Source organism: Cariama cristata, unplaced genomic scaffold (assembly GCF_000690535.1).
Source record: "Cariama cristata isolate BGI_N322 unplaced genomic scaffold, ASM69053v1 scaffold6170, whole genome shotgun sequence".
Taxonomy (NCBI): domain Eukaryota; kingdom Metazoa; phylum Chordata; class Aves; order Cariamiformes; family Cariamidae; genus Cariama; species Cariama cristata.
This window is the reverse complement of record NW_009596348.1, coordinates 63,888-88,986: the sequence shown is the minus strand read 5'-3', so window position 1 is coordinate 88,986 and position 25,099 is coordinate 63,888. Positions and strand designations below refer to the sequence as shown.

The window sequence follows — 25,099 nt, the reverse complement described above, 5'->3', positions numbered from 1 at the left end:
GCTTTGGCTGTCCTCGTTAAAATGTTGACCAGTTAAATGCCAGAACTTTCTTAAATAAACTAGCTTTGAGAAGATGTTTAGCTGAGAATACTAGTTAAATCTTTTTGGTTTTTTCCAAATTCAATGTGCCTATTTATTGACATGATGTACAACTTCTTCTTGCAGCTAAAAAACGTGATATCTATGACAGATACGGAAAAGAAGGCTTAATAAATGGAGGAGGAGGTATGTTGACAACTAGCAGTTCTTTGCTTTATCTATTCTGGTGGAAAGCCATTTTCTGCAGCTTTCTTTTTAAGACAGGAATCTGGAAGTGCCTATACTAAGACCTAAAATGTAATCTTCTGAAAATTGAAATTACAAATGTTTTTACATTTTTTGTAGTTGTTGTAAAAGGTACTATTGATATCAGGAAACAGAGAAAAGAGAATTAATTATAAAAAGTACTGCGTGTACTTAACTTGATACCTGAATTTTTTTTTTTAGAAATGTGTTTATATTTCTAAATTATTCAAATCCATATAGGTTTGAACTTTCTTGCTAGTAAGAATGTGTGAGAGTGATTGAAATTTAACTTGTTTTTGCAGGTGGAAATCATCATGATAATCCATTTGAATTTGGATTTACATTCCGTAACCCAGAAGATGTCTTTAGGGAGTTTTTTGGTGAAAGGGACCCCTTTTCGTTTGACTTCTTTGGTAAGTAATCCATTGGTTTTAGTTATGTATGTCTAAAGTGTGGCTAAAGCTTTGCTTTTACGAAACAAACATAGTTAATGCGGCTTTATTAGAAATAGCTCTGAAAACTGGAGGTAAGCAATTTGTATTTTGATTTTTATTTAAAATATTTGTTTCCTACCTTTTCTTCTTGGTTGATTTGATAGTACAGAACAGATATGGCTTGCCAATTCATGTTTTGTTGAAAGGCCTGGTTAAAAAAACTCTGGAATCATGGCTGCTATGTCTCTGTAGGTTGGAAAGAACTAAAATTCAACAGAAAAAGTATAGACTGAAATTCCCTCTCAAGAATTTGATGGAGTGAACTTAGTCTGTTGGATTTGATCTCTTTTGATCTGTAAATATTTAATGTAGCTTTGAGAGCTTCTGAACTGGACAGGTTAGCTGTAACTGTTACAACATAGCTCTCAGTGTGGACTTGTATCATGGCAGGAGTGATTTTCTTATCTCAGAATAAGAACAGCTCCATACATAATCTAGACACTTTCCCAAATTCATGTCACATGTTTGCTTGAGGGATAGAGCCCCTAAAGGCTCAAATTAACTTAAATAGTTCTTGAAGCCTGGATACTTCCTTTAGTTAAAGGAAGCAATATGTGATAACATTGTCAAAGTAATCTTTTTACTGTAGTGCTGATGGTCTTTTGGCTTGTGATGTTGCTTGCTCTAGTGTATTGAAGGTCTTTTCAGAGGTGCTAGAGTTCTTATGCAATCTTTATGTGTATGTTGTACTACATAAAATGCTGAGCTATAAAGCAGAACAGATCCTGTGTTGTTTACTTAGAGAAAGTAAAAAGTCCCATATTGAAAACCACAAGAAGTGTACTTGAATAGGAAGATAGCTTTGTTTTTCAGTGCCTTGATATTGATTAATCTCTGTAGTAATATATGTAGATGTTTTAATATTTTTAAAGGTAATTTTTTATCTTTACTGGCAGCATTAAGGGATTAATTCAACTCGGATTATAATTCTATCTTTCTGTAGTTTGCTATTCAGGGATCTTCAGTGGTTGGATGACTCTAATGAAGGATTAGAAAAGGGGTTGAAGGGCTAGAGGTTGAATTCAGTAGAACATTAGTTGATTAATTAGATGAGTAGCTAGAGGAAGAATCTTGTAGAAGATAATCAGCAGAACTTGAGCAATTAGATCCAGTGGGAAATCAGCAGAAGTAGTAAAGGGCACATGGGAGGAAGCATCTAGCAAAATACCAGTGAGTGAAATGGGGGCTGAACTGGGAAGATGCAATTTCACTGCCTGCAGTAGAAGAAGAATCTTAAGGAATACTAGATGAGGATTTCAGTTTAGATGAGATGAGTGATCTCAGGACTGGTTAGGCTACATCTGGAGTGCTGTATTCAGTTCTAGGCTCCCCAAGTACAAGAAACAGAGCTACTGAATAGAGTCCAGTGAAGGGCCACTAAGACAATTAAGGGACCAGAGCTTCTGTCACGTGAGGAAAAGGCTGAGAGAATTGCTGAAATTGTTGAGTATAGAGAAAGCTCAGGGTGAGGGTCTCACCAATGTATATGTGAAGGGAGGGTGTGGAGAAGGTGGAGCTAGGCTGTTGTCACTGGTGCCCAGTGGCAGGACAAGAGGCAGTGGGCACAAACAGAAGCACAGGAGGGTCTGCCTGAATTTAAGGTAACACTTCTGTGCTGTGAGGGTGACTGAGCACTGGAGCAGGTTGCCCAGAGAGGTTGCAAAATCTCCATGTTTGGAGATACTCAGAAGCCATCTGGACATGGTCCTGGGCAACCTGTTGTAGGTGGCCCTGCTTGAGGAGGAAATTGGACCAGATGAGCTCCAGAGGTCCCTGCCAACCTAAACCATTTTGTGATTGAGTGGTAGAAAACCTAGAAAAATCTGAGCAAGGTGTTGAGTAGGAAGCTCGTGAGGATGAGCTGGGAAAGAGAATTTAGCTTTTTGTTTATTTTTTTAATCTAAGATACTTTAAAGAGTTGGTTCTCAATCAAATATCTGTATAGTAAATTGTGTAGGTAAGGCATGTTCTAGCTACTAGCAGACTGAAGCTCTGTTTGCTTTTGATTGTATTGGCTTCCTTGGCACTAGCAAAAGATTTAATTTACTGTCTCTAAAAATGTCAGTGTTCATGACTAACCTTAAAGCCATGAAGTTAAGTTCTTCATGTTAAATAGTCTTGGGCTTAAAAAGAGCCTGAGGACTTATCTTTTGGATTCCTTAGAAGGAAGGCTGTACAACACAGTGCATAGAGCTATCTAGCTTATCAGATGGAGATACCACGACTGCTAAAGTCTTCCTGGGATATTGCAGCTACTTTAGCCTCTCCTGTAAAGGAACGGCAATACATCTCACCCTGTGGAAATGGTGGACTTAACAACATACCTCTGACTGGTGACATTGAGGCATGCTTCCAAAAACATTCTCGCCCTGCTTAACACCCAAATTTATTTATTTATTCAAAGGCAGGTTGTATACTTCATGTATTGATCACTGTCAGCTTTAAGATATGAGTAATGTGGTACAGAGTCCACTTCATACAGAGTAAGGTTCTGGCACTGCCAGCAGTGGTATGTGTACTCCAGTTGACAAAACCTGATCATTTCAAAGCTGCCTCCACTTTATGTGGATAATTGCAGTGTCAGAGTCCTAAAACCTATGCTGAGCTTTGGGTTCTGAGTAAAAGCTGGTGTAATTTTTCTCATCAGAAGGCTTCAAAGTGAACACCTCTTAAAGCCAAAAAAAATTTCCAAATAAGGTGGTTAAGATATTCTCTAATATGGGAAAGCGTAGCTCAAAACGATTTCTCCACAGCTTTCTATAAAAAGTGTTTGCAACAATCTCTGCATTTATGTGAATGTTTAAGGTAGTACAACATGAAAATACAGGTGCTTTCAGCTGAATGTAGTGCATTTAATAATGCCAAAAGCAAGTAGTAGAACTCTGTATAACATGAATATTTGTATTGGAGAACTAGAGCCCTTGTAGATTCTGCTGTGTTGAAACACTGGTGGGACAGCTTTTGTCCTGAAGAATAATGGAATTTATCTTCTAAAAATGAGGGGTTTTCAACTAGTTGATGAATTTTCTGTGGAACTAGTGACTGTTTAAGGAGCTACTCAGGTCAGCAACTGAGTAAGGACTGAGGTGATGCTTTCTGAAAATGTACGCTGGTGGAATCAAAGATGAAATTGAATAAATACTTTGAAATGTTGTGTACCTTTTATACAGTTTGAAGTGGCATGTAGTGAAGCCCACGGAATGCAGGTGGGACTCTCTATATCCTGATTGCCATTGAATATGTAAAGAGCAGCATTCAGATGCATAATCCTTGTAAATTTACGGATGTGAAGAATTTCTAAAATTGTGCTATGAATTGAGTCTGTCAAACTCCACTGAGCTATGTTGCACTGCTATTGCAGTTAAAGAAAGTTTTCTTTATCAAGAGAGGCATCTTTATTCATCTGTAGAAAAGAGGAGAATGTACAAAGGTGAAGGGGATATCACAAGAGCATAACATTACACAACAGGCAATTTAGTAGTTCAAACAGCAACTTAAGTAGTTAAGTCATCTTTTATATACATTGAGCTTCACATACGCATCTGGTGACATTTGAGATTGTTTAGGGTATCTGAGATGCCTGAGTAATTTCTGTTTGGGCCAGAAAATACAACTTGGGACCTACAGCAGACCAATATTCTCCAGCAGCAGCATCTAGAAGCTCGACAGCATGTTTCAGACGTTTCGAACAGCTTTAGATTCTTTATGTCTAGTTAAAGGAATCCCACAAGGAACCATGCTTTTTGCTATGCTAGAATGTTAACAATGTGATGTGGTAAATTAGAAATGGCATCCATCCGGAGCAGACTTTGTCCATGAGAAGTCTGTGGAGTCTCTTACAACATAGAATATAACATTGACAGTTTTGCTATAGTTCCTAAACACTTTGGTATTCTTACTGTACCTTCTGAGATGGTGTTTTATAAATGTCTTAAATGTTTTTCTTAGTTTGTGAAGTAGAATTTGTGGTGTATTTTAATCTAAACTTAATACCAGATGATGCCTATAAACCCATATACATTCTGTGGAGTTTTCCCTTGAGAATTCTGGTTACCTGGTTTATATAGTATTTAAAAATATATACTTTTGGAAACCAAAGGTAAAATTAAACTTTATATTATTTTTAAATTTATAATTAGCCTTTATATAGCTAGCTAGATATAAATATTTGTCTTGGAGAACTAGTTACGTGGTACGTAGTTTGGTTCCAACAAACAAACAACAAAATTACTGCAGACTGACTACTGTAGTATCGATTACATAAAATGAAGCATGAGCGTTCTGGAAAAGTATAGCGAGTTGCTGTAAGCATCCAGGCTAAAGAGTCTTCACCTGACAAGAGGAAAATCTATGTACAGTAATCATTGCAAACTGTATTTTACATGATTTGTATTTTAGGATGTTGTTCAGGAATGGGGTAGCTTCATCAGCCTTTTTCTCTTAAGGACAAAACCTTTTGTCTTGCTGGGGCAAAAGGTTTGCGTAAGATAATCCACATGTAATCCTATTTCTGATAATTGTGATGTTTAGGTGTCCTAATGCAAAATATATTTGGTAGTCAAATATGTTCTTAAAACTGAAAATGGAGGCAACTTTCAATTAAAGCTGTCTTGCACAACATTGTCCTCTTTGTAATTAATCTTTTTGTTGACATAAATTTGCAGGTTTTTGGTGCAGTTTATGAAGTGCTCAGAGATTTGCATGTGCATTCGTTGCTTTGGTATGAATGTGCATGCTTGTATTCCATAAGCACCAGTCTTGGATCATAATTATCCACTGAGTCGCCTGAATCTCACTGCTATGAATTTTTCAGAAATAACTTGATAGGTTTGAAAAAGGGTTTTGAAACACAGGAATTGTCTCACCCAGACAGCATCGTCAAACAGGAATAGGTAATGCTGTGGCTCCAAGGGTAGCTAAACTAATACGTAGCTTCTGCGGCTGAAAGGGAGGAGGCCTTGTTCCAAATTCTTGTGTCTGTCATAAAATTTTGATCTTTGATAAATGCCCCATTAACTACATTAAGAAGGTGTTTGATAGCATGTTGGCCAAAAAGGAAGTTTATCTCAGGTGTCCCAAGCCAGTTCAGGTGGTTAGTCCCCAAGAAAATGGTTTGGTTTTGTTTTCTTGGATGGCTAGCTGGTTAAATTGGTGAGAGGACAAATGCTGAACATAGCACAAGGAGAGCAGGTCATACAATGGTAGTGGAAGATTCCTCAATTTTTAAGGTGTGCCTGAACATTTGGCCATTAATTTGATAAATATGAAATGTTGATTAGAGTTGGACTTACTGTACTCTTTGTAATTAAAGCATCTTTGTAATTACGGTGTAGGTGGTATTCAAAGGTAATGTTTTAAGTCATCTTTTTCTAGAAAATTACTAATCCCGGAATCTCTACTATGTATCATTAGAAAGACTTTCAAATGCTTCTGCTGGTAAACTTCTTTAAATAAGTGGGGCAAACATCTGTTTTGACATCTAATCTGTGGAAGTGAGCAATTTTAAAGACCATACTGAAACACTCTAGGCAGGTGAATCAACAGTGCTTGCAACAGCATCTTAATGTTTCTTCTGAGTAAGTGGCATCAACAGTATGCTTATTTTGTAGTTGAGGAAGAAAATAGAATCATAGAATTGTTTAGGTTGGAAAGGACCTTTAAGATCATTGAGTCCAACCATAAACCTAGCATGGCCAAGTCCACCACTAAACTATGTCCCCAAGCACCACATAGAATCATAGAATCATTTGGGCTGGAAGGGACCTTTAGAGGTCATCTAGTCCAATGCCCCTGCGGTAAGCGGGGACTTCACCAGCTAGATAAGGTTACTCAGAGCCCCATCCAGCCTGGCCTTGAATGCCTCCAGGGATGGGGCTTCCACCACCTCTCTGGGCAACCTGTTCCAGTGCTTCACCGCCCTCATTGTAAAAATTTTTTTCCTTATGTTAAGTCTAAATCTACTCTCTTTTAGTTTAAAACCAATGCCTGTTGTCCTGTCACAGCAGACCCTGCTAAAAAGTCTGTCCCCATCTCTCATATAGACCCCCTTCAGATATTGGAAGGCTGCAATGAGGTCACCTTGAAGCCTCCTCTTCTCCAGGCTGAACAACCCCAACTCTCTCAGCCTGTCTTCATAGGAGAGGTGCTCCAGCCCTCAGATCATTTTCGTTGCTCTCCTCTGGACCTTCTCCATGTCTTTCCTGTGCTGAGGACTCCAGAGCTGGATGCAATACTCCAGGTCACGTCTCACCAGAGTGGAGTAGAGGGGCAGAATTACCTCTCTCGACCTGCTGGTCACACTTCTCTTGATGCAGCCCAGGATGCGGTTGGCCTTCTGAGGTGCGAGTGCACATTGCTGACTCATGTCTAGCCTGTCATCCACCAAATCTACTCATCTTTTAAATACCTTCAGGGATGGTGACTTTGCCGCTTCCCTGGACAGCCTGTTCCAGAGCTTGACAAGTCTTTTCGTGAAGAAATTCTTCCTAATATCCAATCTAAACCTCCCTGGCACAACTTGAGGCAGTTTCCTCTCATCCTGTCACTGGTAACTTGGGAGAAGAGACTGACCCCCACCTTCCATGCAAAAGTGCTTGCAGGTTTCTGTGGCATGTCCAGTTCTGATGATACAGTTTTTTGTGCCTGGATATACTCCAGAGCTGTAGCATGAGGTTCTGTGTGTATTTACTGCGAATGTGCATATTTGAAACCTTTTTCAGATGGAAGACAAGATAGAAACAGCTACTCCAACATTCTATTTTTATTGTATGTATCATGTATCTATAGCCCTTTGCGTAAACACATTATTCAGAGACTCATTTCAGACACTCTTCTGGCACTGGTAACAAAGTCACTTCCAGTATGGTTTTGACATAAAGAAATGATGGTACGCAGGCAGCCTGTACTGCCTTTGCTTACTGAAACACTACAGACGGTGATACTCAATGCTGTTGAGTTTGACCTTCTCTGTATGTAGGGGCTGAGCAGCCTTTCAACATTATTCCGCTCAGTGCATAGCACCTACAGTGTCATCCTCCTTCATCTGCAATAAGGGCATTCAGCTCATGTGTCATGTTTTGGCAAAGGCAATGGCGTGGCTCTGATTGCAAAGAATTAAGGAAAGAAACTTCACTGGTTGGGGAAGTAGTCCAGTGAGTGGTGACTGAGCAGTGATTCTGTTTTTACATGGTAATGTTCCTTTGAATACTGTCCCTATAAAATTATCAACATCTCTGGCTGCAGTAGTGCATGCATGTGAAAACATTTGCTGACAGTGCACAATTTATCTCAACACTTTTGATTTTCTGGAGGTGAACGATGGCATTGCACTGGAATGTGCCCAGCACTTTCATCAGGGATAGCATCGTTCTATGGCTGAAAGTGTCTTTCTGCACTGCTTTTGACCCTTGGGCACTTCTTCCTCCTGTCTGCCTTGTAACCAGCACAGTTGCTTTTACAGTCACACTGTGAACTCTAGCAAAGAATTGATGTGGCTGAATTTCCTTTTATCTGGAGATGCTGTTTTCAGCTGATCAGTTCCTGATTTGGTTCCCCAAGCAGCTGCCAGGGTACAAGTGTCATGGTAGAAGTGACTGCCATAGGAAATGTGGCACTTTCAGTTTATAGTGTATTGTGATTTCAGTTAATGCCTTTGATTTAATGAATTTCATGAAGCTTGACTGAATTGTGGACTGCTTCAAATATAGGTCTAGTCTGGGTTTTGCCTCCTTTCCTCTGTTTCCCTATCGTATGATGCTTTCCCGTCCATTTACTTTCGGATACGCGAATCTTGCCACTACTGGGTCCAGGTTAACTCATGGATGCAACAGAAAGCTAACAATACAAACATTCAGTGTTTTCTTTTGGATCAGTGAATTAATGCAACTTGTCATTTGCTTCCATGGTCAAAAGGCAGGAAAGGAGAGCAATCACATCTTTTAAGCAGTATTCTGCAGTTGGCTTATGCTGCTAAAAAGGAGAAAATCCTGTTTCTGTGTTACAGGTGAGAACTCCTGAGAGTGGGAGGTGATCATGACCCACCTTATTTTAACTGCAGTGAGATATTTATTATAGTTGTTGTTATTTATTATATTTATTATTATACTTGTTTGGAGGTGAAATCCTTTTCCTGTGACTACAGAAAAGCAATGTAGGATTCTATGGTTCACAGTGAGCAGGTTAAACGTCTTACCCAGAGGAACAAGACAGTTGCTGCACTTGAATTAGCAAAGATTTTTCTAAATAAAGTGGATTCTTTTGGAAGTATTACCTCTAATGTAAGTATTTTCAGATGGACTTGTTAGTGTACAATCTTTAATGTTGCTGGGAGTTTTGTGTTCCAACCTTCGCATTAACTTTTTGGCTTGTGTGACTGCAGTCTTCCTACCTAGTAACAGCAAGAGCCCTGAAGGCCTTCATTTTGTCTCTCTTTTTTTTTTTTTTGGTAGCAGGCTACCATGAGTTTTTTGCTTAAGCAGTTGCTTTTTCCCCAGAAAGCTTCATGTCATCTGCTGTTGATAGCTTAGAAGTCTGTCTCGCTCGCTTCCTTGAAATTTCTCACCCTTTATCCTCTCTTGATCTTTGCTGTTTTGACAGCGCCACAAGTTCTGTGTCAGAAGCGTACAACATTTTTGTTGAAACTGAATCTGATACTTGTGTCCTCCCATAAGCTTCTGGTAATATCCAGATTAGAATAAACTGTGGATTTATCTCCAAACAGTGTTTAGTAATACTCTGAAGTGACACTAGTCTAGCATTTCAGTTTTCTAAAGCTTTTAAGTTGTATAGTATTTTCCCTTTTTAGAAAGACCTTCACTTGTGGAGTTGTGGTGGTTTTTTTTTTTTTACTGCTTAGTTTTGTTGACCTGATATGCTTCAGAAAATTACATGGATAGTAAGCACCAAAATGACTATCATAAGATGAGTCATTAAAAAAACCCCTACAACCTGATACTGTGATATTCACTGCATTTGAACCATTTGGAAAAAGCCATCTACGTGAAAAGGTTACCGTGCATGGAAAAGTTTTGCTAATTCACAAAAATAGACTTACCAGGCTGAAATGTTACTATTTTGCTGAGTGGTACTATTAATCATCCTGATTTAGGGACTAAAAGCATAAACACGGTCTGAGTAGTTGTGAGATTGCTATATTAATGTGTATTTGGTGGTGGATACAACAAATGATAATCCAGAAGCCTCCTGCTGCCTTCTCTCCTCAATGATTTTGGCTTTTTTTTTTTTTTCCCCTGCATACTGTACCTGGATGGCTGTCAGGATAGTAAGAAATATTTCCTCAGGAAAGTCCTACCCATTTTCCCATCTCTGCATAATCCATCTTGCTGAGCATTCTGCAGTCCACTGCGGAAGAGTGGTTAGAGTATCTTACTGGAGAGAATTACTGGAAGAGCACTGGAGGATTATTAGCAGGGCTGCTAACAGAAATCACTTGAGGCTAGAACAGTTGCTAATATGGAGTGCTGACCTCTTTCTTTGGTGTGTAGGGTTGCCAAAGGCTAATAAGGCCATCCAAGTCTCGGCTAGGTTTTTGTGTGGCTAGGAGAGGAGTAGGCAGTAATCCATTTAGAAGCTGGGTTGATAGCAAGGATCTCTGGGAGATTCTGTGATCCTCCCTTAAAAACTTTTGCAATTCTGCTCTTCTTGTGAATCTCTCCTCCTCACCACTTGCAGAATAGGCTGATACACTGTGGGGAATTAAAAACTCAAAGCTTACATGGCAGACTGTTTTGTTTTTATTCCAACTCCAGGTAACAAGAAAAATTGGACTATAAATAGAAAGCTTAACAGGGGGAGTAATATAATATAGATCGTTTGTACACGTGAGTGAATGACCTTCATAACTAACTTATGAGTCAACCTAGTGGGAATAAATTGGACTACAAAACAATTATCTGCAGTGGTTTTACTTGCTAGCTGATATGCTAGTCTGACAAAAAAATCGCCTTTTTTTTTAAATGAGCATAGTGTTTGTTTTGGAAATAGTAATTTTGATTGTAGGTTCCCATATTTCCATGCCTAAGCATTGGTTTAATTTCTATTATTTTAAAGGTAATAAAGAGTCATCTTTATATTGAAGAAAACTTGTTCTACATGAAAAAAAAAGCACAAAACAAAAAAATACCTGAGGTAGAAAAAAAAATCTTATCACTTGCTTGTCTAGTGTATGTAAGATGAAAGTTTGGTCCTGCCTTGTTCTAGTCAATAACTGGGGAAGCTAGGGGAAAGATAGGGTTGTTTTTTGTTGTTGTTATTCTTGGCCTTTTATGTCTTTGCTGATGGGAGTAGATGTCTGAACCTCAGTGGCTGCCTTTATTCAGCATAAATGCATTGTGGTACTTCACTTTTAAGTTGCACATAAATTGGATCTTGTTACTATCATTTTGTTTGCTTCAGTATTGTCACTATTATATTAATTGGTGATTTATCATAAATCAGCTTGGATTTTTGTGGGGGTACCAGAGGTGGAGTAAATACTGTATTTCTGACTGTGACTTTGTCAATTTGTAGTTCTAAACAGTTATGCAGTTATAAGAGTATTTCCTTGCTTTTATACTTCTGTTGCTACTCTCAACAGTTTCTGCATTTTTTCTGTAAGAGCTTATTCTGAGCAGTGTTTCAGACTATCTTTCAATGCTGAGTCCCCACTTGTAAAACTTGGTAAAATCGTTGGTACTGTACAACACTCATTTTGGAAGAGTTTGTGATTGAGAGAGAGAGTGGTTGAAGTTCCTAAACTTTTCTGATTTTAATGCAAGTATTATATTTATCTGTTATATGACTGCAATTTTATATGTTGCTCTTTGTTTCAAGAGCACTGGTAAAAGGCAGTTTTCAGATGATTCTAGTAATAACTACTTTTTAGGAAAATGTGAGAAAGTAAATAAGGATTGCTTGTATAGGTGTCTGCCCCCCCCCCCCTTTTTTTTTTTTTTTTTTTTGTCCCCCCCCCTTTTTTTTTTTTTGAGAGAGTGAGTTATTGTCTTCCTGATGGGGATGGAACAATAGCTGTTGTGAATGACATGGCAGTTGTACTTGAATTTAAAATAGCATTTTATTTATGACTCCCTTTCTGTATTTTTCCCCTCTTCCTCCTGCTTGGTAGGGACCGAATGCCTCTTAGGGACACTGTGTGTAAACCTCCATACTTTGCTGTGTAAATGTGTATCAGAATATATGTTTGAAGTACCTAATGTGGCAAGTGCTAAAATAAACACTTTGAACACTTCAAGATTAGGAGTCATCAATCCCTGGCTGCTGGTTTTATATTTCAATAATTGATATAACTATCTGGAAATTACTTTTTTGAGTCCTCATCATGGTGATCCACAATAAATCTTGAGTAGAAGGAAGCTAAAGTTCAGGTACCTGTGTGCAAAATTTTAAGATTTGTTAAATCCACGTTCTAAGAGTTTAATTTGTCTGTAGTGCTACTCTTTATTCTACGCCTTGGAAGACCTTAGCCTGACAGCAGGGAGTTCTGTAGAACAGCTGAAAGATTTGCCTTATGGTGACTTGGTGTGTAGAGATGACGATTATGCATCTGAAGTGTTAAGTCTGTCAAATGCTAACTGACTGGACATAGTTGGCTTCAAATAAATACTGATTTAATTTTTTATCATACCTCCAGTGTATTATGCTGTATGAGCATGTGGTGGAAACAATACTATTTCTGTAGCTCTCATCACTTCTGTTATAGTGAAAAATGTAAGAGGTTTACATTAGGTTTACTGGTTTTTAATACTAAATAGCTAAAATAAGGAAATCAGCTACTTTTTATAATTATTTTTTAGGTCCAAAAGTGAGACAGAATTTAGTCCAGAAGGAGCATAGGAATTGCCTTTTTGGTGGGCTGTTCAGTTCAGTAGCATCAAATATTTCAAAGGAAGAATCTTATCTGTAACAGGAAATTTCTTTTTTTAATGAAGAATCGCTAATGATTAAATACAGAATCACTCAGTAATATTGACGCCTTAAATGTTGTCTTCTGTCTTGTAGAAGACCCATTTGAGGACTTCTTCGGGGGCAGGCGGGGTCCAAGGGGAAGCAGAAACAGAGGTGGTGGATCGTTTTTCTCTGCTTTCGGTGGATTCCCTGCTTTTGGAAGTGGTTTTTCTTCATTTGATACAGGTAAATATCACAATGTTTAACAAGGAATGCAGTTCACAAAGAATCTTTATATATATTTACTTTTTAAAAAACTGTCTCCTTCATTCAGGAAATTCTGAGGCTGCTTTTTTTAAATTAAGCTGCTCTCTGTAAAATCTGAATATAAATAAAGCTATAGTTACAATAGTTGGTCTACCCGAAAGTTCATGAAAAGTAAATGGACCTCTAAGAGCTAGAACTTTTTGTATTCTTTATTTTGGTGCTACAATTTCTTTATTGCTTTAGCATTGGTTTTGTTCTGTTTGCTTTTAGGTGTTGGGGATGTGATAGCTTTTATTTAAGGTCATGAAAATACACTGGAAAAATGCCTAAAACCCATGATACTACTTAGTATCAGTTCTGGGGTAGTCAATTTGAATGCAGATGTCTGTATCTCAGAGGTTACTGAGAGCTGCTGGTAGTCAGCATCCTTTCAAATGTTAGGATTCTGAGTATTAGTTGGGATGTTAGTGATACAGAACTTTTTCTGTCTGCTAACTCAGGGCATCCCAACATCTACATTAAAGCAAAAAATCAGATTCATTAAAGTTAGTAGCTTTACATTGAGTGGAAAGAATGATAATAATGGTTGAGTTCAGCAGACAGGCTTGAATGCCTTTTCTTCAGGGCTGGAGGTGACGAGTCGTTTTTGGACAGTGCTGTATGCCTTTGGAATTTGAACTATGGGTCCATATGGGAGAAATTGATGGGGCTGGAACCATGTTTTCACACTGGTGTTTAATGCCATCTAGTCACTGGTGTTTTGGTGATGCAACCAACTAAGGGCATCCTGAAGGTAGGATGTAGTCTGAGTGGATGATAAATTTGGATCCCATGGTCATGCAAAAATAAATTTTTAGTCAAATACCTTCTTTCCCAATAGGTTTTACTTCATTTGGTTCATTGGGACACGGAGGCCTTACTTCGTTCTCCTCTACGTCATTTGGTGGCAGTGGCATGGGTAACTTCAAATCGGTATCAACTTCAACTAAAATAGTTAATGGCAGAAAAATTACTACAAAGAGGTAAGTGATATATTTGTATGAAACTATATGTAGAGACATACATAGCTATAAATACATACGTATAAATATACTTGGATTTCTCTGAATGCTTAAAAATTTTATTTTTTTTCTAAAGTTCTGTTGGGTTCTCTGACTCTTCTTGGCATTGCTGAGTTACTTAAAGCTGTAGCATGTGAAAATGGGGAATATGGGTGGTTTTGTCCAAACTGTTGATAGTTGAGGAGGGTTCAGATGTGTAAGTCACTGTTCTGCTTTAACCCCAGCTGGCAACTAAGCACCACACAGCTGCTTGCTCACTCAGACCTGGGGGAATGGGGAGGAGAATCGGAACGGTGAAAGTGAGAAGACTCGTGGATTGAGATAAAGACAGTTTAATAGGCAAAACAAAAGCCGTTCATGCAAGCGAAGCAAAACAAGGAATTCATTTACTACTTCCCATTGGAAGGCAGGTGTTCAGCCATCTCCAGGAAAGCAGGGCTTCATCATGAGTAATGGTTACTTGGGAAGATGAACACCATAACTCCAAATGTCCCCCCCATTCCTCCTTCTTCCCCCAGCTTTAGATGCTGAGCATGATGTCATACGGTACGGAATATCCCTTTGGTCAGTTGGGGTCAGCTGTCTCGGCTGTGTCCCCTCCTAACTTTTTGTGCACCCCCAGCCTACTCGCTGGTGGGGTGAGGAAGAAAGGCCTTGACTCTGTGTAAGCACTGCTCAGCAGTAATGGTATCAACGCTGTTTTCAGCATAAATCCAAAACAAAGCCCCATACTGGCTACTATGAAGAAAATTAACTCTACCCCAGCCAAAAGCAGCACAGAGATGCTTTCAGAACTGCCCTGATGAAAAATGAAGGTTGCAATTTGTTTGCTATTTGAAAGGGACCTAGCAGTGGAGCTCTTCCAGACCTTCAGAATGTCCTGTGTAGTATTGCATCTTTTATTGTGGTCCTTGACTGCTGTCTGCCAAGTCAGCTTGAGCTTCCGGAAGGGAAAAGTGCGCTTTGTTTCTGTTGATTGTGAAGCTTTTAACTGGGGATTGGGAGGACTTAATTTTGCAGACATTATGAAACATGAAACAGTTTTCCCTAACATCTGCTGTAGTTTGCTTTCCTAGGCAGTATTTGAGTGAAGTTTTTGTGTGTGTAACCCCCCAAAAAAAATAAATAAATTCTTTTAGCTGTTAAGTGACTGAAACCTGCTTAGGAGAAAATTTCGTGTTTGTTGGAAAGTGAATTTTCAAGTAATATACAGCGTATCTTCTCACTATTTCATGCTTGTGATGAGGAAATCACTGCATTTGGGAAACCCAAATATTAGTTAGCTGTAGAGAAACCTACACAGAACTTTATGATCAATAAGTTGTAGAAGTACTGAACAAGTAGTAATTTCAGTACTTAATAAAAATTTACAGAAAAGCAAGGGAGAACCAATTTTTTTGTGTGGTAACTTGTGTCCCATACTTCAAAGTGCAAGGTTCTTCTGTGTCCTGTTGTACTGGAGAGATCTTGTCATCTTGACCACTTAAATGCAGCCTTTGTCATCACGTGCTGGTGTGGTGATGATATTTTTCTGTGAGTGTATTCCAGAAAAATCTGGAAACTTCCTGCTTTTAAGGGAATCGTACTGGGTGAGAGAGACCAAAGGAAGTGTTTATGCAAAAGAAGATAAGGCACTATGTTTGTTTTAATATTAAAAAAATAGGCTAAATCAGCTATGCTACTGTTACATCTTTTTAAATCATATTTCGAAAGGGAGCAGAGAAGCAAGAAGTGTCGTTTGCCACATAAAAGAAGACACATTTACTGTCTCCCAGAAGTCCTGTTACTTTGTAGAATGTCTGCCCACAAGGTAGCAAAGTCTAAAGAAGATCCATATCCCAGCATACCCAATGAAAATCTTCTCTGAGTAGTATTTTGCTTCAGGGAAGAAGCTGTTCCCTCTGTTTTTAATATGAGTGTATTCAACACGTCTGATCTCTAGAAAAATTTGTATTCGTCCGTGTGGTTTCCTCATTTGAGTCATGAGGGGAGAATTCCAAGATAGTTGAAATTTAGGCATGAATTAAATGTTCTAAAAATAATTTAAACATTCCTTATCTTCCCATTTAAAAAAAAAAAAAAAACCCCAAACCCACGGACCTCCTTAATAATATCTCCTTCCAGTCAGGGATACTTAAATTTCACAATGTACATACTGGTCAAACTTCATATATAGTAGGTTTCCAAATTAATTGCTCTGATCAAATTAAAAGTGGCTTAAAGACATGTGTGCCTTACATCATGCAAAATTGTGATTGGATCTAGAATATTACGCATTTAACAAATGGGAGGGTACTAAATGCACCATCAAGATTGTACAGTTTACCTGTCAAAAGACATTTAGTTCTAGATAAGTGTGCCGCGTCAGTACAACTGCGACAATGTATGAGGTGACAACTGTAACTGTGAACTCTACAAACTGGAGGATTCAAACTTTTAGAAAGCAATTTTCTTGCTATAAATAAGCAATATCCGGGGTGTGCGGATGGTTACTAGTTACAGCTTCTGCACTGTTAAATACAAAAGCTTGCCAACTACAGTTGCATTAAGCAGGTGGTGCTCTGATATACCTCATTATCTAAAAACCTAGGTCTGGTGTGTATTTTCAAACTGCTTACAGTGCTTTAAAATGGTTAACTGTGTTTTTGCCTTACAGAATTGTTGAGAATGGACAAGAGAGAGTAGAAGTTGAAGAAGATGGCCAGTTAAGGTCGCTAACAATAAATGGTAAGGAGCAGCTGCTACGCTTGGATAACAAGTAATTCAACGCACGCATTTAACAGAAATTTTAAGCTATAACAGCCACCATTTGAGGATTGACAGGAGCATTTTTTGAAGATTTCAAACGAACTCAACTTTCTGTATATCCATACTTAAGTAGTACAAATAGCTCACTGAAGCTCGTATTTGTCATAGACTTTTGAGTTAATTGTTGGGACCACATCAATTGGACCATTTTTTGTCCTTAAAATTGTTGTAAATTTCTGTATGCACTTTTCTTTTTATTATATATCATCAAGGTGAACCATCCTTCAGTAGTGCTAGGGCGAGATGTACACTAACACTAGCATGAATCTTGCTTTTTCCAATTTGAAATGTGAGCCAATTAGTAGTTTAAGTCTGCTGTGAAGTTAACATTTCCAGGATAATCTTTTTAATAATTTCAACTTTTTTTTAAATGTTTAGTAGTGAACAATGTTAATACATTTCTGGTAATGCATTTCTGGTTTAAATAAATTAAGGATGTTTTCTAGTTGTGCATGAGTGCAGACAACTTAGTAAGTTTTGACAAATGTTTAAATGTGTAATGTAAGCAAAAGGTAAACAAAAGTGAAGCCAGTGAGCTGAGTCTTTTGTCATTTGCTAAAAAAAAAAAAAATTTTCAAAATGAATAAATGCTGATGTTTGTGGTGCATTCTTTCATGAATGGCATTTGTAACCTTCTTGTGTCTGTGTGTGATTTGGGCAACTTGGGAAAACAGTGCTGCTTTTTTTTTCTTTTTTTTTTTTTTCCCTTCCTACCACCTTTTTCTTCAGTCTTAAGGATGAGGGCCTTTTTTCCTTGCAGATGTTTTCTTCAGTGTGACTGAAAACATTATTTAATTTATTTTCTAAACCTGTATTTGAAGCACCTGTTTTTAAGAAGCATTCAGAGGCTGACTCTCTAACTCCATCTTTTGCCTTAGTACGTAATTTTTTTGGTCTAGGCCTAAAGTAACTCTGTTTAAAAATAAAAAAAGTTTCTAAAGTTTCAAGTTCTGAGATTATTTTTTGAAGCAATCTGTAATGAGCATAAATATACAGGAAAACATTTAATTAAAAAAAGGCTTTCTGAATTATAAGGTTTTTTTGCTTATTTTGAGAACGAATGTAATTGCTTTGAAGACTTGTACAAAATTACTAGCATTATCTCACTCTTATTTTTAGTCATCAACCAAAAATTGAAAGATGGAAGAATGCCTTTTGTTAAATTAATGGAGTGAAGCAAAATGTTAATTTGTAGATAAGACCAGATTTTCAAAGTTTAGTGAAAGATGACTTGATCTCTGTATGTCACCGAGAAAGCATGCAAGTAACTATTGGCATATGTTAACACCTGCCAGGCTTTGGATAATTTCATGCATAAATCATGGATGTGCAGTTTTTATCTGTGCACCAGCTTTGAACATCTGGCCTTCACAAAATTCTTTAGGGTGGCTTAGTGTTTTAAAAAAAAAAAGCATGGTGTTTTCAAATGATCACTTAATGCCTTCTTGCTGAACACCATCTGCTTTGTACTAACAAACGCGTTGATTATTAAATACATTGAAAAGATTTGCTCTGGTTTATAGTGCAGGAAAACCAACTTAACCCAAACCAACAATCTAACAAACTGCTACAACAGAATTCATATTTGCAGCAAAGTTAGCATCTTACATTTGTCCCTCTACTGCTAATGCTAATTTCGTAGAACCAAACAAAATAACAGGTAGAACAAGAAATAAATATGTACTTTGGTTTTGGGACTGCAGAAGTTATGTACCTTTTCAAGTTCTTTGCAGAGTTCTTGTTACTTCAGTGTTGTGTTTTTGGTGTAGAAGCACAAACTCAGTTTAGAACTAAACAGTGTTTTCTTGTTAATGCTGTTGTTTTGTTCCCCATGTGTGTTCCTTCTTGATCCAGATAACTAAACAGACGATTTATTTCAAAATCTGGCTTTGTTGTGATGTCTTGAGTTATTAAAAATGTTAATTTATATTTATAGGACACAGTGTGCTCCTTTAAGTTATGTAAACTGTAAAAAGTGCTTCAAAATTGGTTAACCAAGTCAAATAAAATTAGGACAATCTGGAGTTGAGTTTGAATTCCTTCCTGTGGATACCCATAGGTTTTACATTGAGCTGCCAAACTTCACCTTCTATTTTAATGCCAGGTAATATTTTTTAACATTCCAATTACCTACCTCCAAGATAAGAACACAGTTATGATAGCATAGCTGCTAGTAGCAAATCTGTACCCATGTGCTTGCCTTAGATCTTCTTCCCCAGAGAAGTGTGGTCCTTCTCACAGCATTATATGGAAACAGTTCACTCCAGGGTTCTATAATCAAGTTGTTTTTAACACTGTAAATTTCCTGAGGATCCAGTGTTTTGGATAGTCTCTCTTCTGCCTTCAGATCTCTGAAGCTGATTATTGTCAGAGCTGGACAAAATGCAGCATTAAATGGCAGTGCTGCACTTTCTTGGTAGAAAGAGAAGCTGGCAAAACACAAAGACAAGAAGAAATGAGTCATCAGAAGGCAGAATTCGTCAGTAAAGATTTCTGCAGGAGTAAGCAGATACCCATTGAATAGGCTGGTGGTTAAACTGGGTGGATATGTGGTCTTGGTCCAAGTATATCATTGGACTGGCAGTTCCAGTTCCAGATGTAGAAAAACTGTCACCTTCTTACACTTGACCTAAGCCTAATAGTCTCCACCTGTTTCAATATGTAGAACACAGGATTGGTTGTTTTTTTTTAAAGTAACACCACATCCAACTTCTTTTTTTTGATGCAACTTCTTGCATCCAACGTAATTTTTAATACACAAAATAAATCCTCATTCTGTGATTACTGTGGATCCAGTTTAAAATCTTCCTATTATGTATTACATATTCAGAATTTCTTCTTATTTGTGCTGCTGATAGGAGTTTTCTCTTGAAAACCCACTTATTAGACTGCTCTGAGAAATTGTATGTCATTCCTTACTAATACATAATCTGGATGGATGTACAAAACCTACTCACTAGAAGTAATGGATCATCGAGGGCAGCAAATTGCCTTAAACTTCAATTTGGCCAAAACAGCACAAAATATTTAATAACAGAAAAGGTTCTTAATTCTAGCAAATGCATCAGACGTGCAGTGGGATGAGGTAGCTTTCAAAACCAGGTGCTGTTTGATTAAAAGTACCATTTGCTTCATACAGGAGGGATTAATTTTGAATGTTTAGGGACACTGTCCCATTTAAATTAAGACTCCTCCAGTGGTTTGGGAAAAACTAAGATGGAGTTTTTGAACCTGCTAAGTCACTCTTTCATGCTCTGCTTCAAAGTTGATTGGTAAAATACAATAACTTTGTAATGCTTTTTCTTGGTGCAACTTCTTTTGGATCTCTTGTGCATGGCAGTATTAGCAATGCAATACACTGTAACACAGGTTTCTCTTTAGATTGCATGGCACCTACCCCTTTCACTTGGCTTTACTGAAGAAGGTTGGGATTTTGCTTGAGAATGCTTCACATTTTAACATTGCTGCAGCTATTGTGGTTCTCGGTTCTTACAATACTGAGAATTCTTACAATTCTCTGTTGAGAGTGACAGACATTTGTGGTATAAGTGACAAAGCTGCTCTGCAGGGTAAGTGTACGTAGAATTTGTAAGATGTGTACTGTATCAGCTTCTGATTAATTGATGGACTGAATCTTAGAATGCTAAAAACAAGATTGTAAAAGACTTAAAAAAAAACCCCATCATCTCTAAACCCAAGAGTTTTTTTTATCTCTCTGTCAGTGTTTGTGTTTGGCTGTCCTGTTTGCTTGCCTCCTATGTGTATTGGCCTTAGGTGTAAGTGGAGGTTTGTCTTTTGTATTTAGCTGTGCTTCTGTGTTTCAGATCATCTCTGGGATGGTCCAGTGAGAAAATTAGATTTTATTTTTTATTTTTGGAAACGTGAGCTCTGTTCCTGAATCTGCTTCTGTTCTGTTTAAGAAGTGAGCTTGTTGCCTACTTTGCCTTAGTTTAATCTGTGATTGTAACAGGACAGTGCTTACTTCTAAAGATGGTTGCATTGCAAAATGAATGCCAAGGCTATATGATGCTTATGGTCAGAGAACTTCAAAAGTGCTCAGTGTTAGTGGAATGCTTTAGCTTAGTATTAGAATACTCGTTAACCGTTTTGTGGAAGCATTTCATAGTACTTTTGGAAAACTCGTCTCTTTGGTTCTGATTTTTGGATGTCTTGGTATTTATGCTTATTTTTAAATCATGGTGTTCTCGGAAGGTAATTGCAATACAGACATCAGTAATCTGCCAATCAGCAGTAAGCTGAACTTTGAAAGTTGATTTTTTTTTAATATAGGGAAGCTTGTTTGCACTGTCTGCTCTCTCTGGTCTTGTTTGCTTTGGGACTGAATTGTGGCCACAGACTTGTTTTAGGTAGTACTCAACAGAGACAGTTTGGGTTTTCTTGTTGTTACTGCTTGTCTTCAAGTGGTTGTCATAAGTATAAAGCTTTTTATCTTCCACCCAAGATGCTGAAGTGGTCCTTATGTTGCAGTAGTGTTGGAATGAAGCGTATTTACCTGTTAGTGCTACAAACTATACCTTTTGAATTTATAATTTTAGTGGGTTTACTGCTTGATCTGCTCTGGTTTTGGAAAAAAAACACTCCTCGACTGGAGTTAGTTGTTGAATGAAGTGCACTACTGAAAAGTTAGAGCAGAAGATGGTTGGTTTATACTCTGCTACATAGGTCATACATTCAGAAGACAGTGAGCCTCACTCTTGAGATGCTGCTGTCAGATTTAAAAAAAAAAACAAACAAAATGCTGTGACCGTCTGAGCCATAACCCTGAACCTATGCAAGCTGACTGCCGATTCAAACTCTTTGTAACTTCTCTGAAAACTATGTTCTGGCAGACTTAGTGCTGGGTTAGGTGTTATCTTACTTACAACAGCTGGTAGAAAGTTAATTGAAAACCCACATGAGTACTGTATCCCCTGTCATGCTTACCATGTCTAAAATACATGCAGTAGTTTGGATGTGACCAAATCTGAAATCTGTGAAGTCCTGGTGTGAGGTAGATTGCACTGGTGGCCTGAGTGCTAATTATCTTCCAAATAAAGGAAGCTGAAGGCTTCTGCCTGAGATGTCAGCTTCGAAATGTAATGGTGGGGCTTAAAGTGTATTTAATTCAAAAGATAAGTAAAAAGCTTCATTAAAAGATGCTATTAAGTAGAATTGTCTCTTTAGTTCTCTGACTTTTAAAGTAATGTTAACTTTTGTAGCATGGTGGGTTCATTTTAAAATCACTAAAAATAGATCATTTTTGAGCTTGACTTAAAATTGACAATCAAGAAATTAGATTTTGAGAGGCTTATGGTAATAAAACTTTGGTTTGCCTATAACTTTTCCTTTATACTGAATGACAAATGAGAGCTCTTTCAGCTATTCTTTTCAATGCAGCCAACTTCGAATGAACTTCGTAAAAAGAGAAAAAAAACCCAACCTGTAGCTGCTAGTTTACCAGTGGTCAAAATAAAGTTGAATCCTTTCATACACCTGAATGTTAGTTCTGAGGCAGGTTAAATATTAACACCTAGTTTGTAAAGACTACAGTGAGGATGCTAGTCTTTTACGTGGTATAGCAAGTGGCATACTACATTGAGAAGGCTTCAATTCCTCCTTTTATTGACTGTTAAAAATCAAATATGAAATCTTCTGCATTCTTATTTGTAAATTTATTTAAATGAGTTACTAGTATGGAAGAGGAATCCAGCCTGGGTGGCTGGTCAGAGAATTCACATTATGGAGCATACATTCCTGATAGCCAGAAGAAAGAATTATTTTGGCTATGTCTGTAACAGTTGCTTGAAGCTGTTACTAGTACAGCTAAAGACGCAAAGCAGCAGCTCTGGAATAGGATTCTTGTATCTTGGTTGCAGTCACAAGCTTGATTGAATTGTGGTCCAGGAGGGGAGTTTACCTGGAAAAAAAGAATTGTAAGGCTGCAGAGGCTTTTGACACATCTGATAGAGAAGCTGGGCAGATCCAACAGTCTTTTGGTGTCTCTCTAGAAATACATGCCACGTCTCTCTTAATCTTTGTAACTGAAATACAGAGTAAGATTAACTTGCTTATTTATCACACATTTGCATAACTGTCACCATAGCTGCCTCTGGCAAATGTTTTTCCTAGGCATGTAGTTGGAGGCTGCCTTTTACTCTTTACAGAAGCTAAATCTGAATTTGTCATCCTGTTGCAATATTTGGCTTACTTGGCAACAGTCTCTTGTGTCTTGCTTTTGTGAAAGGGCATATTCTGTAGTATCAGTCTCCATCACTCTTCTTCCAAAGGGAGCTAGGCTATGCACGTTTTAAGATTGCTTTGGACTTCTCTGTGAAAGTATTTCTGGAGGAAAATGGAGAAAACTGACATGGCCAAGGCTCAGCTTTTCCTCCAGTGTCTCTTAGCCAGTGTCGGAGGACTAAGCCTTTTGTCTTCAGGGGACTTTGGCCATGCTTTCCATAATAATACTACTTCTCATCAGAAGGCACTTTGGTACTTTGATTTATTTGGATGTGCTCTGTTAAGTACTCGTTCAGACACGTCCCAGAATTAGTCTGCTAATCTCGACGTGCACATTTCTTACTACAGAGTGCTTACAGGAAATAGGATCAGGTCCTTACCACCAAATGTATTGCACTTCAATAACGAAAGGGCTTTATTCAGCTTTTCTATGCAAACTGGGAGCTGGATGTTCAGGAGAGCACTAGAGAGCTAGAAATTCACTTAAAGCTGTTTTGGGTGCATCTGGTATTGCCTGCAAGCAGGAGTAACATTCACGAACCTCCTGCCCTCAGCCTTTGACTGAGCTCCTGAATGAGCACAAAGAAGCGGAAGATTTTTCTCTTGGGGAGATTCACTTTCTGAGTTAGGACAACCACCAAAACGTTTCTTTCATTAAATACCTCTAGTGCTACTTCTGTCTTTTCTGAGATGGGATGTTTTAGCCCCAAGAAGAGAGGCAAATCTTAACATCCTTGATAGGCACGATGCTATTTCTCGATGTAACTTGCAGGGCATGAAACCAGTAAGGGAGAAGCAGGAAACCAACACAGCCTGTTTTGTGCTGTTGACATAAATTTTAAGGACTTTTTTCCTTATTTGGCCTTTGCCTTTCTCATCAGGAAAACGTGATCATGAGTTACCGCAGGGAATGCAGAAGCGGTGGGCATTTGCCTGTGTCTCCTCTTCACCCAGCCTGTTCTCTGCCGGCCCAAGCCCTGTGCTGCTGTCGGGCCTTGTGTCCTTGCCAGCGCAGGCAGGGGAGTGCTGCTGCAGCCTGAGGATGGTCTGCCAAATTCCAGTTTGAGTCTAAAAAAAAAAGTGTACAACAGTAAGATAAAACTGCATATTAAAGGTGACCTTGTTTGGAAGAAGGGTATAAACATTTGTGTAAGGCTAGACAAATTCAAATGAGAAGATAAACGTATGCTTTTAACACGTGGGTGATTAACTGTTGGGAGAACCTGCCGAGAGAAGTAGTTTGTCTGGCTTTCAGTGTCTTAAAAGACTACCTTTCTGAAAAATATGTTTTAGTGAGAAACGAGTGTTAGGGCTTTACAGAGAAGTAGCGGAAACTCAGGAGCTTGGGACCCAGGTCGAGATGCAATGTAGGGGTGCAGTGTTCCTTCAGGCCTTTCTTCATAGTCTGTATCTTAGCTTCTTCCCTCCCTCTCTGATGTGTTAACGTTAATGCACATGACATATTCTCTTGCCATGGTTTTGAGACTGGGGGATGTTTTTGTGATGAAAGAATTTGCGGGATGGCTGGGGCTGCGTGCAGGGACCGCCTTGGCTGTTGGGAGGTGCCGGGGAAGCAGGGTAGGTGGGAAGAGAGGAGACAACGCATGCATCTAGGGCACAGATGTTATTGCCTGATGACTATTGCACTAAAGCGTCCAGTGTGGGATGTGTAGGTGCCGAGAGTGGACTTCACGTGGGAGAAGACATTCTAGACGTTAAGGTAAGTAGTTGCTTTATTGCAGTGGACAAATTGGATGCTTAATGATGAGGAGGAACCAGGGTGAGGGCCGTGATGACTGTCCCAGGGAATTTGATTTGGAATTTGCATTACAGCGAGCCCTTGTACATCCCCTGTCTTCTCACCAGCAACAGACTGCAGAGCCTAATTTCAGCTCCTGAGATGCAGATTAGGAGGTCACTTGTTAACGAGTGTAACGTTATGGCAAAGATTAATTTGTCAGAATGAACGATTCATTTTCCTAAATATGGGCGATGTTTTAATGATGTAAAGTTTTTATTTTTAGTGTGCGTTAAATCTTACAT

The 25,099-nt window shown here is 38.3% G+C and overlaps 1 protein-coding gene across 2 annotated transcripts in view; it reads left to right on the top strand.

Annotated features, from left to right (window-relative positions):
• The window catches only part of DNAJB6 (DnaJ (Hsp40) homolog, subfamily B, member 6), a 54,228-nt gene that overhangs the window by 4,199 nt on the left and 24,930 nt on the right, over positions 1-25,099 (top strand). Inside the window, exons 3-7 of one of the 2 annotated variants that reach the window (XM_009705643.1) lie at positions 166-225; positions 588-698; positions 12,795-12,926; positions 13,828-13,969; positions 16,665-16,735. In XM_009705643.1, the coding sequence (XP_009703945.1) occupies positions 166-225; positions 588-698; positions 12,795-12,926; positions 13,828-13,969; positions 16,665-16,735 (516 nt within the window). Of the gene's footprint in view, positions 1-165; positions 226-587; positions 699-12,794; positions 12,927-13,827; positions 13,970-16,664; positions 17,424-25,099 lie in introns of those variants that run through there. The other variant, XM_009705652.1, reaches the window with a different exon arrangement.